This window comes from Misgurnus anguillicaudatus, chromosome 22 (genome assembly GCF_027580225.2).
Source record: "Misgurnus anguillicaudatus chromosome 22, ASM2758022v2, whole genome shotgun sequence".
Lineage (NCBI taxonomy): Eukaryota > Metazoa > Chordata > Actinopteri > Cypriniformes > Cobitidae > Misgurnus > Misgurnus anguillicaudatus.
In genome coordinates, this window is record NC_073358.2 from 22,245,308 (window position 1) to 22,259,406 (window position 14,099).

General features: G+C 36.0%; 1 protein-coding gene across 4 annotated transcripts in view; it reads right to left on the bottom strand.

Annotated features, from left to right (window-relative positions):
• Positions 1-789: 789 nt before the first annotated feature.
• The window catches only part of kank1a (KN motif and ankyrin repeat domains 1a), a 76,671-nt gene continuing 63,361 nt past the window's right edge, over positions 790-14,099 (bottom strand). For 3 of the 4 annotated variants that reach the window (XM_073860851.1, XM_073860853.1, XM_073860852.1), the window contains 9 exons: positions 13,080-13,226; positions 9,387-9,483; positions 9,098-9,283; positions 8,712-8,799; positions 6,452-6,671; positions 3,720-3,862; positions 2,873-3,078; positions 2,458-2,551; positions 790-1,840 (listed from right to left, as the gene is read on the bottom strand). In XM_073860851.1, coding sequence (XP_073716952.1) covers positions 1,781-1,840; positions 2,458-2,551; positions 2,873-3,078; positions 3,720-3,862; positions 6,452-6,671; positions 8,712-8,799; positions 9,098-9,283; positions 9,387-9,483; positions 13,080-13,226 — 1,241 coding nt within the window. In that variant the 3' untranslated portion in view covers positions 790-1,780. The remainder of the gene's footprint in view (positions 1,841-2,457; positions 2,552-2,872; positions 3,079-3,719; positions 3,863-6,451; positions 6,672-8,711; positions 8,800-9,097; positions 9,284-9,386; positions 9,484-13,079; positions 13,227-14,099) is intronic. The other variant, XM_073860854.1, reaches the window with a different exon arrangement.

Sequence of the window (14,099 nt, forward strand, 5' to 3'; positions counted from 1 at the left end):
AAGGCCAAATTCAACACATACCATCTCAATATCTAAAAACAATTTAAATAAAGTAGTTGAGGAATTGAGTGGTAAACAGGTACAAAAGTACTTCGTATCTCCCAAAACACAGCATTAATGTATAGTTAGGAAGTAAACAAAAAAAGATATATTATTTATATCATTAAAAATTTATATATTTTTTGTAATCACTCCTTTAATCTCTGAGGTCATTTTTACCCCCAAGGAACTCTTAACGTATACAGGAAAATAGGGGCTTATGAGAGTTAAAGGACACTTTATACACATGCAAGGCCTAATAATGAACACTTCTGTTTGATCAAAGTATTTCATATTGTAAAGTATTAAGTCTGACTGTTCCACATTGTAATACATTTTCATTACTATATATATATTTTTGTAATTTAATTAAAAAGTCCATCTAAAAAAAGTCCAGTTTCATAGCAGCATCTGTCAGGACCCCAAACATTAATTTTAAGTCAAGAGTTGATGATATTTATAGCTATTGCTCCTTGCAAGTTCCGTAAAGGTCTTTTTGGTACATCTTTGATGTTGCTTATATGTTTATGCCAAAAAAAAATCATTTTTGTAAAAAAATACTGGATAGTAACTAAGTGAGCTCCAATTATTTCCTTTTTAAGAAAGGTGTCTTAACAGATTGGAGATGATGCAACCAATGCCAAAAACTGACAAAGGTGGATGTAACCATTTTGTCCAATAGAGGGAGACATTGTACAGATTACATATAGAAACTCAGCCCCTTGAAACTGAAGAACCGGGCACAAGCCATGTCATTTTAGTACTTTATTATAGCCGGTTGAGTTGAACGCAGTTATTCCAATTGTGACTATACTGTATAAGATGCCACATTAGATATAACACATAATAGCTTATTACATAACTTAGGGCAGGCCAAACCTATTGCATCCAAATTTTGCAAACATACAATATATACAAACATACAATTATTTGCAATAAAAACTTTTAATTGGTAAATATATAACTTCATGTTACAAATCAACTCTGAAATGTCCTAAATACTGTGATTTTTAAATAGATAGCAAGTATAAAAGTAAGGAGAAAATTCATATCCAATCTAGAAAATTGCTATAACATGTTGAAAAATCTGTATTTCAACCTTTAATACCCACTGGACATCAGGATTTTGACAAATTTTGAAAAAGATACAAACTCCAAAGGCTGAAAATATTGGGCAACATATACATGGTTCAAATAAAATAAAAACTCATTGTCAGGCAACATTGGCCACATCTTGTAATTATAAATTATTGATTATTTTGAAAATAAAACAAAGAAAGAGACTGTAGATAATGTACTTTAGACATCTTAAAGGAGGGAAAATACATGGATATTTTCATATATTATACATTTTGAAATTTATGTGAAAACAATATCTGAAGTAAGCCAACTCTATTGGCATGTTTCAGATAATGTCATTGTCTAGCTCTGACATTGTGCTGTCACATGCTGGTGATTTCAGGCAAACGAATACTTGCTGAATACATTCAGGGTGAGTACAGAGATTTGAGGTCTTAAAGGTATCGACTCTTAGCTAGCATGTCCATTTGTATTATAATCTAAAAGCCAAGGAAAGGAAAATAACAACAGTAAAAGTGCTCAGTAAAACTGCCTACTGTCCATCTGCTGAGGTTTTCAAAAGCCCTTTCGCTATTGATTTGGTTTCTAGCTGATGAAAATGGTAGGCTAGTAGAACCTGAAAAAGTAGCAGCTTAGACAGGGTGGGGTAGAAGCTCTCTAATCAAACATTGCCCCTTCTTGTAGGACTGGGTGAAGTCTTTCTCCCAAGTCGAGGAGTACCCTGTAAACAGATAATGATTAACATCAAACTGATTTGCTAAATCTATAGGCTATTACATAAAGCCTTCGTCTTCAACATAAGCTATATTACAAAACAAATTTAATGGAGTTGGGACCTAGAAGCTTCTGCATAGTTCAGTGTGTAAATTTTAGCAGCATCTATTGGTGAGGTTGCAAATTGCAACCACCGGCTCAGTCCACGTCCCAACCCTCGCTTCTGAAATGCATAAAGAAGCTATGATAGCCACCACTGGACAAATGTGTCGTCGTCAGAGACAACTTAGTAAAAAATTTGTCCGTTAAGGGCTTCTGTAGAAACATGGCGGCACAAAATGGCGACTTCCATGTAAGGGGACCCTCGGTGTATGTAAATAAAAACGTCTCATTTTAAGGTTATAAAAACACAACAGTTCATTTTAAAAAGGTCTTTATACACCACTGAAAATATAGTTTTGTATATTATTTTGCATTTCTTTCAAGAGATCCTTCTAAAAATTACACACTGCACCTTTAACCAAACACAAAAGTTTATCAAGTTTTATTATTAACATAATGCACTAATTGTATATGAAAGGATGCATTGTGTATGCATGTGAATGTATAAATGAGGTTACTTACTGGTGACTGAGCTTTGGAGAAGTTCATATGGGCATACAACAACACTGCTATGTCCTTATGTCCAGCTTCCAGAGCAATAGACAGGGCATTGCTTTCATCCTAGGGACATAAAAAAACTCATTATCCAGTCTTCATTATACTACTACTACTACTACAGTATCCACTGTGAGAAACGAGTCAACATAACATAAAAATACTGTATGGTTTTCTAACTGTGGTGCACCCATGAAAATCATAACAATCACACAAAAACAAAATAAAGCATATTTGCATTTCTGTCAAGAGATCCTTCTAAAAATTACACACTGCACCTTTAAATCAATTAACAATACTGACAAAATAAATATTTGGCAGATTAATAATCTATTCTAAATCGAACATTAATGCAAAATGAATCAACATTGAATCCGTTCACTCATCATTATCGCTAAGCGTGGCGTTGCAGCCCGGCTGAGCGAGCAGCAGCTTGACAATCTCAACGTGGCCGTGTTCACTAGCGCACATGAGTGCAGTGGAGCCCTCATCATCCTGGATGTTGACATCTGCCCCGCAGGCGAGAAGAGCCCTTACCATGTCCATTCTGCCATGACTGACCGCCAGCATCAGACCCGTCTGACCAGCCTAAAGTCACATGGTCAATGACATCAGCTTAGACACTGATTATAAAAAAGTAATACTAGTGCTTAACTGTTTTGTAACATAATGAGTTTAAGTAACAGAATATTAGGAAACTGTATGGGTACACAATAATATTTAAAGGCATGGTGCATGATCTCTGAAAGTCAATGTTGATATTTGAAATCACCTTAACAAACACGCACCTACCCCAATAGAATCTTGACCTTCTTTTGATAGACCCAACCCACACATACGCAACCTAAATCTATCCTAAATCTCCGGGTCTGGCGGTACCACTTTTAGCATAGCTTAGCATAATCAATTTAAATTCAATTAGACCATTAGCATCGCGCTCAAAAATAAAGAGTTTCGATATTTTTCCTATTTAAAACTTGACTGTTCTGTAGTTACATCGCGTGCTGAGACTGACGGAAACTTAAAAGTTACAATTTTCTAGGCCTATTACCATATCAGCTAGGAACTATACTCTTATTCTGGTGTAATAATCAAGGACTTTGCCGCTGTAACATGGCTGCAGGAGGCGCAATATTATTACGCAGTGCTCGAAAATAGTCCCCTGCTATTGAAAGTTACCAAGGGGACTATTCTAAGTGGTCTACATCTTTAAGGTCACCTGATCTGACCTGGCTGGCTTTAGCATTGACATCTCCTTTGCTAAACAGCTCTTCAACAACCCTCATGTCCTTTGGGTCCTCCACAGCAGCGAGCGCTGCCAGCATGATGGGAGTATAGCCCGCCTTGTTCTGCTGATTGACATTGCAGACATCTGTAAAGAAACAGAAAAAACGGGAATCAAAGGTCATGCTGTGCCCACCCTTGTAGTAAATGCATTTGAAAGGGAGGCCTTCTGTTGTTTGAACTTAAGAGAGTGGACATGCATGCTATTCAGACTCAAAGTCAAAGTCTGAAGAAGAAGAGGTGCACCACAGCAGTGCTTCAGTGACTGGCAATAGGGCCAAGATAGCCAGAGGGACTGAGAATGGAAGGAGACAATGGGGGCCGCACCAGGAATGTCATGTATTGGAGAAACACAAAGGTCATGCGATAATGGGCTTTTATTGTCAGGGGTACAGGCACCTCATCATAGGTTATGCACTGAGCCCAGTGGTGTTTTTTGGAGTGAAAGCATTGGCATGGTTCTGGTCGTAGCTGGAGGATTAGTCATTAGCATTAGGAATTGTTTGAGACACCGATATCAGTACTACCACATGTAAATTTTTACCTTGGTTGATGTTTGCACATGCTAAACTTGATGACAATGCTATTTTACATGGCTGTTTAGTTGCCAAGGAATTCTAATGGTTGCCAAGGTATTCTAGATGGTTGCTGCCTGGTTCCAAAAGTTCCTAAGGCATTGCTACAGTAGATGTTTGGTACTTGGTTCCATATTGACAGATGGTTGCTACATTGTTCTGAGGCTAAGTGGTGATTGCTTACTGGCCCTAGTCAAATATGGTATTCACCCTGAGACTCTTTAAATCTTGTTCGGTTCACTCTTTTAATACAAATCTATGAAATTGTGTCAAGGATATTTTTGTTTACCAGGCGTTAAGTATGACCTCCTAAAATATGCATAGCTCAGATACAACACCTTCTGAGATGTTTTCTTGTAAATTAGCATTTTATCAAGCTTTAGGTTCAGTAATTTCACTTAAATGCCAATGAAAAGATTATTAGTCAGTAATTGAAATGTCATTTTCACAAATGTCACTTTAGTAAATTGTTTGGCATTAAACAAATATGAAATATGAAAAATATAAATCCTCTAAGTGCATGCAAGCTTTGTGGCAAAAATCTACACGTCTCCCATTCACTCTTCACTGTCCTTTCTCAGTAAAGATAAAGTGCTCAAAAATTTGGTCAATATCCTTATATATTCATTAATCCTCTTTTAACCAGGTAAAAACCTTTGCAGCTCGACAACAATTGATCCGACGTATGCACGCCATCATTCATCCATTGCTTTTCTTTTGGAGGACTTTCTTTTATTGGATTCTGCCAACAAACCGGTATTTCTCAATGGCCTGATGCTGAGATTAAAGGGATAGTTCAGCCAAAAATGAAAATTTTGTCATCATTTACTTACTCTCATGTTGTTACAAACCCGTATAAATTTCTTTGTTCTGATGAACACAAAGGAAGATATTTTGAGAAACGTTTGTAACCAAACCCTTCGTGGACCCCATTCACTGTTATAGTAGGACAAAATTATACTATAGGCCTATTCGGACGGGATTAGTTTTACAGGGTCCTCTGTGTTTTTAATCCTGTTCAAATCGGCCCTGTCTGTGTTTTTCTCTTACAACCTCCAGAGCAATTTACCTACTGTTTTTCGCCGAACTCAGAGGTCCGCTGAGAAATTTAATCCCGTCCGGATGCAAATGTCTGTGTTTGCCCGCAATATCTTTTGAAAACGCGATTTTGGCCAACATTGTCTGCCGTAAGGTCTTACTAACGCGCTTATATTGTACTTCCTGAGTCCCATTCATTCAGATATGGATGTTTTTTACATTCGGCGAAATAAAATAATTAAATTAAGACGAGCTGAATATCAAACACTTTTAAGACTGGCCACTGTAATATCAGTATAAGGTAAACTCAACCTTATTTTGTTCAACTCCGGAATGGTAATGTTAATTAATGAAGATAATAAATTGTTATTAATCATTATTTCTTACTTTCTTTGGGTTTATTATAAGCAGCCAGTTATATAAAACACATAGGCTACTTTAGTAGGATTTATATAAGAAGTTATTTTGATTTGTTAAAATGAAATAAAAAAATTACATGTTCTGTTATAATTTTACATTTAAAGCAAAATATAAAACATTGCAAACACACGTATATCCAGAGCACGTGATCTTCTGCAACACCCAAACGCATGAAACAGACACTCCCATCTCTGGAATAGCCGTCCGAATTGGTGCATAAAATTACAAACGTCGTGGGGGACATGTTGAAACTCAAACATTGTTTGGAGAGCTAATGCCGTCCGAATAGTGCTTATGGAAGTAAATGAGGTTTGGTTACAATCATTTTAAAATCGAATTTTCATTTTTGCGTGAACTATTCCTTTAAGTTGATTTGAAGCAGAAGTTTTGATCAACATATACAGTACTGTAATATGTCCTGAAACATTCAATCAGTATAATCTCATTTTCGATGGAGGTGGCGTTTAGCAGCTTTCATCGGAGCTACTTATAGCAATTAATTAGATGTGGATATGTAATGGTTGAAATAAACATCAGTTGAGTGCTGTTAAAATGAAAAGTATTAGGGTTAGCGACTATAGCGATGTCGAATAACATCCAATAAACTCACAATGGGAAGAAACAGCCTTCATTTGAATACTAACCTGCTTCCAGTAGCTTCTTCACAATGTGGAAGTTGGAATGGGACACACTGTAATGGAGAGCAGTATTGCCATTGCCGTCGGCCATGTTTACGACATGCTGCAGCAGGGCAGGCGAGATGGATCTGAACCCGTTCATGTAGTCCTCCACCATCTCTGGTACTGCCGTCTTCTGACTGGACACACGGAACCACTCATGTTGCACAGTGTTTACATACGGTCTCTGAAATCATTTTAAATGAAAGTATATTAGGCTTCTGCATGTCTGGGAACCCTATGGGGTGGTTTCCCGGACAGGGATTAGCTTAAAGGGACACTTCACCCATTTGCATTAAGCTTTGTATCGTTAGAACCCCAGTCATATTTTTTAATGGTCGTGCATAATTTCCTCAGTAGCAGCTGAGACAGGAGAAATACAGATTTCAGTGTTGCACTTCCTTCTTTCAATTATGTAAAAATCATCATTTTGCATCACTGAAAGCAGGAAGTCATATCTTTGTTGAGGGGGTGAGACTACAAACACCCCTTTTCTTGGTCAAATAGGCACCAAATTCGAAATGTTTGTTACATTTCAACTACAAATATGACGCACTTTCAATAAAGATTAATGTTTCTACGGGTGAAATGCTCCTTTAAACCAGGACTAGACCTCAAATTAATTAGAAAATATAATTAGTTTTAACAAACATGCTTTACTAAAAACATTACTTGTGTGCATTTTAAGGCAAAACAAGGGGCACTGATGTATTTTAAGATATGTCAGTGCAAGTTGTTTTCAGTTTGAACAGCTCTTACATTTATTTTTATCTAGGACTAGTCTAATCCCTGTCTGGGAAACCGCCCCTATTTATTATAGTGGATTTACAGGATGCTTATGAGCTACATTTAAAGAGTTTGGTTCCAAAACGTGATAAACGCCATTTAAAAAAAAACGAGTTACCACCAAAATCAGTATTATATCAGGTCAGTATAAAAAATAAATTCTTTATTTTATTCAAAATCCAATATCCGCTGTGTTATTCTGTCATCTTTTCTCCCTTTTTTCCCAAAACGCCAGTCCCCCTTCTCTGCAGAATGCAATAAATCCGCTCAACAAATCACAGCGCAACATTCCACACATTGTAAACAATAATGGCGGCACGTTGAATACACACGAAATCCTAGTTTTCCTCATCTACTTTGTACTTCGTGATCAAAAAACAAACAAAAACAAAATATTACTTTTGATGGCATTGATAAACTTGTGGTGGTTTTCTATGGCGGGGAAGAAATGTAAGCCATCAAATATCGAATAATTTACGTGGGAGGCACTCAGGCGAAGGAAAAATGCCGGCTGTTGCTTGTTCTCACACAAGCTTCTGTCATGCTAACACATTGACCCCAGGGGATCTTATGAAAAACTTTCCATTATTATGCAAATTCAACAAAAATCGAGCAGGACCAAAACATTTTACAGCTGATCGCTGTCATAAAAGTTCAGCGACGATGTCCCAAGGATGACGGCATCAATGAAAATGTTCTTAATATGACAAAGTAAGTGTTTTGATTAATGCCATTAATGTTTATTTTTTTTTAATCAGTGTAGACCACTAGTCAACTTAATGAATATAACATGGCAAAGATGAATGCACATTTATATATTGATTCAATAGATTTATAGCATTTTTAAACAAAAATCACGGATTTATTGCATTTTGCGGAAAAAAATAATCAGTTTTTATAATAAATCATTGAAAATCAAATGATGGATTTGAATTTTTAATGTTATTATAACCTAAAGATGCTATGTGAAATAGTGGTTTTCATCTTGTCACTTTCTTGGTATAGAAAACACGTTTTTACCCAAATAAGTCAAAATGGATTTATTGCGCTTTGGAACCAAACCTTTTCTAACATGGAACGGAAACTCAGATAAAAGTAAAAAAAAACAGATTCTTAGCCAATTAAAAAAACCAATGATTTGAAACAATAAACGATTGTGAAAAGCGCTATATAAATAAAAATAAATTAAAGAACTAACAATAACTGCACCGTTGCACAGCTGGATGTATTTCAGACCCTCTTTTAAGGGGCATTGCAAAAATGATGGAATTGATCCAACATTCCTGTACACCATGTTAACCACATACAGTAGGGCCAATATCCTTTTCTGTTTCGGGATGGTGAAGCAGAGCATGAAGGAACATCAGAGTCCCTAATTTGCTTAAATCACATGTTTGTGTGTAAACATTCCTGCTTGAAGTAACTATCCCACTTCACTTACCACATCTTTACTAGATAAAGCCTTGGGGTCACTGAGGTGGGTTTTAAACATGTTGCATGCGGAAAGCATCTTCTCATTCAAATCATATCTGGGGAAACAAAAGCCACACCAATGTTAATACAGTATGATAGAAATTTGCAACATTCCACAACACAATGACACACTAATCATAAAGTCATTAAAAAAATGCCACATACTTAATAAATAATTTAATAAATAAATAATTTGCAAAAGTAACCCAGATGCATGCTGGAAAACATCTAGCAGAGAGTTAAAAACGTTGGTTTTATTGCGTGTTTTTCTATCTATCTGATGTTAAACGGTTGCAGAACTCAGATCTAGATCCAACAAGTGATTATAGGCTTAGATTTACTGGAACTACTTGCCTCTGCCGTTTCTCTTTGCCTAAATCTTCCATGTCCCTGTCTTCATCCACTGCTTCTTTATTTCTGAAGTCCTCTTTCCTCCTCTCTCTCACGTTCCCCATCTGGTCCATCTCGTCTCCTTCGTCCTCTGACCCAGAAGAGCTGCTGTCTTCTGAGCTGGAGTCATCGCTTGATGTTGTCTCATACCTTGAAATGGACATGAGCGAGGAGACCAAGCGCTACTGTTTACATCAGTTCTATGAGAAAGGTCTTGTTAAATCATGCTGTATTTGTGAAAAAGAGAACCTACCCTCCGTTCACGCCAACAAACTGTAAGTTCTTTTTAGTTCCGTTAGGTCCCTGATGGCCGTCCTTCTTCATTATGGACTTCAGGGTGCTTTGACTGCCTGGTAGAAAAGAGAAATGGATCTACATGAACCTTTATATACGTACAGAAAGGTTTCAAAAGTCTGGGTCCATTTGTACAAACGCTTAAAGGGGACATTTCACAAGGATTTTTTAAGATGTGAAATAAATCTTTTGTGTCGCCAGAGTACAAATGTAAAGTTTTAGCTTAAAATACAGCACAGATAATTTACTATAACGTGTTAAAATTGGCACTTTGTAGGTGTGAGCAACTTTGGGTGTAAATCATTTAAATGTAAATGAGCTGATCTCTGCACTAAATGTCAGTGCCGTGGTTGGATAGTGCAGATTAAGAGGCGTTATTATCCCCTTCTGACATCACAAGGGGAGCTAAATTTTAATAAGCTATTTTTTCACATGCTTGCAGAGAATGATTTACCAAAACTAAGTTACTGGGTTGATCTTTTTCACAGTTTAGGTTGATAGAAGCACCGGGGACCCAATTATAGCACTTAAACATGGAAAAAGTCTGATTTTCATGATATGTCCCCTTTAAAATCATATCAGTACAATAAAAGTTTACTTAAAACATGTTTAAAACATTATTATATAGAGTGCCGCAGAGATGACATTTTTGTAGGCCAACCCCAGAAGTTAGCGGGGACACTGGTTCACTCACTAAAAAGCCCATATGTGTTTCCCATTGACATTTGGATTGACGCAAAAAAAAATGCTCTGTGCTTAACAAAAGTTTATAACACGTGCATGTTTTGTACAACAATAATAATATTTCACAGATGAACACAAGAATTTAGATTTTTTATCATCTAGTAAACGCATTTAGACTTCAAAATCCATAAAATTTGTGGTCATCTGTGAAGATCTTGTTGGACAAAACGTGTAATGCTATGTACACACCAAACGCATAGCATCGCGTTGCTCGCTCTAGATTACTCGCGTGATTTAACTTTGTGTCATGCGAATTTTTCACTTGAGTTGAATATTTTCAACTTGCGCGAAGGCGCGTTTGAGGTGAATAGCGCGTGTTTTTGTGTCAAACGCACCACCCATATCACGTGATTTGCATTGCTAACGCGAGGTCGCGTCTGATCGCGTCTTTGCATTGGCTTTGTATGTAATCTACTGGCGCAAATCGTTGAACTCGCATCTGGTGTGAATCCACAGTAAGTGTCATAAACTTTTGTAAAACATAAAGCTTATTTTTTGTGATAATCCTAATTTGTCTATGGGAAAAATTAATGGGCCTTTAAGTGAGGGAATCGGTGTCCCACTAACTTCCAGGATTGGCCTACAAAAAACATCATCCCTGCAGCTCTCTATTGCACAACATTTTATTGTTTGGTGTGAATCCTTTTAAAATTCATACTCTAATCTGGAGTTAGTATGATAAATGTTACAAATATATAATCATTACTCTGTAATATAGAAATAGTGCGGAATAAATGTGTTTGATATTATTTATTGATTAAATATGGTTTTTGGGGAAAAAATTACATTTTGAGTTTTAATGTGTTCTCAAATAGGTACATTTAATTTAACTCAAAGTTTGTACATTTTAAAGCAAACATTTAAAATGATGGGAATTTGCCGACATTATCAGACTGCAGAGGTCAGATGTTCACTGAAAAAAATTATTCATTGAATTTAATCAATTTTTTAAGGTAAGTGGTTGCAATCAATATATTTAAGCTACATTTAAACAAAAGTTTTATATTTTATTTTACTTTAATAATCTTTTTTGTTTAAATGTAGCTTGAATGGATTGATTGCAACCACTTGCCTTAAAGGATTGATTAAATTCAATGAATCATTTTTTTCAGTGTATTGAAGCCTACACACAGTGTTCATGTACTTTTTGGATTTAGATTTCTCTCTTAAAAAAAACCAAGTGTATCTGTAAGCAATTCTTTCTCCGAGTGATGACAGCAAATGTCAAGTGAGCACACCCAAAACTGCAAGCGACACAGAGCTGACTTCATGATTCATTACGAATTACAGAGTTATTGCTGTTGTAGGAAACGAATTAGCTGCAACCATGACACAGCTAATCAAGCCCATAAGCTACAGCTGGCTACAAGTACTGTATTTAAATCTGATAGACAAGTAGAAAGCAAACCAAGTACATCCAGAACCGTGAGTTCTTAAAAGTCAAATTTAAGTCTTTCAAAACGATGTGAAGCAAAATAAGCTCATCCCACAGCCTAAAGCTATGCCAAACATGTTAAGTACAGGCTTCGCTCTGCCAAATACCAGAGACGATCGACGCCCCTCTCCACAGAGACTGAAAAAGAACAGTTCTGAGAACTGCCAGAACATGCCCCTCAGATGGACACACTCTCTGACGCTTTAAAGGAGTATGTGGTAAATGCAGTCATTATCCACGCTTTCCTTATTTTGACAGGTGAGAGCCGTAACTATGTGCCTTGCAGCCAGTTATCTGTTACATGTTCTCTTAAGACAGTCACACAATGGCTGTTTCATGGAAAAATGCCATCTGTCAAGGGAAGTTCAAAATGAAAAATGTACTTCTTATGTAATAGCTTAAAACTAAAAATGATAATAAACAACAATATAACCCTCTTATGGATCTTTTGAGTATGAGCTACAACTGATACTAGGTAGTTGACATAGCATGTGTCGTTGTACGGTTAGCCCTAACCCTCTGCTAACAGTGGTTCTTAAACTTTTTGGCTTGCGCCCCCATTGTATAATGGTGCATCCCCCTTTGTGCCCCCAAAAAGAAAATTCATAACATAAAAATTCAAATTAAACTAAACAAAAAAACATATAAAATGATACAATGTTGTGCAGTTGGCTTGTAGCCTTTTTTTCTGAGGTTTAATTACACAGAATTTATGATAAATTAATATATCTTATAAAATGTAATAAAACTGTCTGGGACCCTCTGGCATAATATCGTGCCCCACAAAAGGGGGGGGGGCAGTTTAAGAACCACTGCTTTTGAACAACTATACTCTATAAAACTTAATTAAAGAGTTAACTTTGGCCATTCATAGTCAATTTGGCCAATGCATGCAGTTTAGAAGCACTAAGCAGACTTTAAAACTGCATGCAATATTTTTAAAGAATTTATTACTTAAAAAAGCAAACTTTTTGGCAAACAAATTTCACAAAATTATTTTAAAATAATAAAGCGACAGATAAATTGTTTAACATAAAATCAATTATTTGGTTTTCTTCTTGTCAAACATTAAAGGCGGGGTGCGTGATTTTTGAAAAACACTTTGGAAAAAAAAGTCAGGTCGACTACCGAAACACACTTGTAGCCAAACAGCAGTAAGGGGCGTGTCTACTAACCAACATCGTTGCCTGGGTTGCGTATGTGTGGGGCGGGTCTATCAAAAAAGGTCCAGATTCTATTGGGGTAGAGTCGTGTTTGTTTAGGTGATTTCAAATGTCAACATTGGCTTTCAGAGATCATGGACTCTGCCTTTAATTAAAGGTGTCCATAGTTAATGTCATTACTGCAAAACTGGCATTTGAAAAGTCTAGCAAACCCCACTTGGTACTATATATTACTGTTTTATTGCTTTTAAAGGGACACTCTATGTATGCATGCTTCTGTAAACGTAATAGATGGCAGAACTGGACATACCATGCAATGCTGTGGACATCTGCTGATCCATGCGGCTCTTCTGTGCAGCGGTACTCTGTGAATCTTCTGTACACGCACTTTGTATCCGTGTAGTCTCAGTCTTTACACTACTTAAGTGGGAACTGACTTCACTAAACTCCTGTGTTTCTGGGAGGACAGGAGACCGAACAATACATTTATAATGATACGGTATTCTTTTTTATTACACCAATAAAACATGTTGCTATTTAACAAAATTTTAGCATGGTAGGAGGGAATAAGATCTTGGAATATAATCTTAAAGGGATAGTTCACTTTAAAATGAAAATTCTGTCATCATTTACTCATCCTAATGTTATTTTAAACCTGTATGAATTTCTTTTTTCTGATGAACACAAAAGAAGATATTTTGAGAAATGATGGTAAACACACAGCATATAGTGTACATTGACTTCCATAGTAGGAAAAAAATATTTTAGAAGTATTGTGATAAATGGTGAAGAAAATATTTTTATAAATGATGGTAAGCACACAGTTGACGGTACCCATTAAATTCCATCATATGTTTTATTCCTACTGTACTATGGAAGTCAATGGTCACTATCTGCTGTGTGTTTACCATCATTTATCAAAATATCTTGTTTTGTGTTCATCAGAAAAAAACAATCATACAGATTTAGAACAACATGAGGATAAGTAAATGACAGAATTTTCATTTTAAAGTGAACTATCCCTTTAAAATAAACATCCTTGACATCCCCACCTCCTAGTCAGCATCGAGGCACATAATAATAATAATAATAATAATAATAATAATAATAATAATAATAATAATAATAATAATAATGTTTGCACTTACATGCAGTTTTATTTATTACATGCAGTTTTTTTATTTTTAAGTTAACTATTAAAATGTATATTCTAGATGTGGAGTGTCAGAATGTTTGGCTTTTTAAATGAACCAATCAATGTCTATATGATTCTGATAAATGTTTTTTGGGTGCGCAAGACAAAAACAGCATGGTATTGTTTCTGATTAAG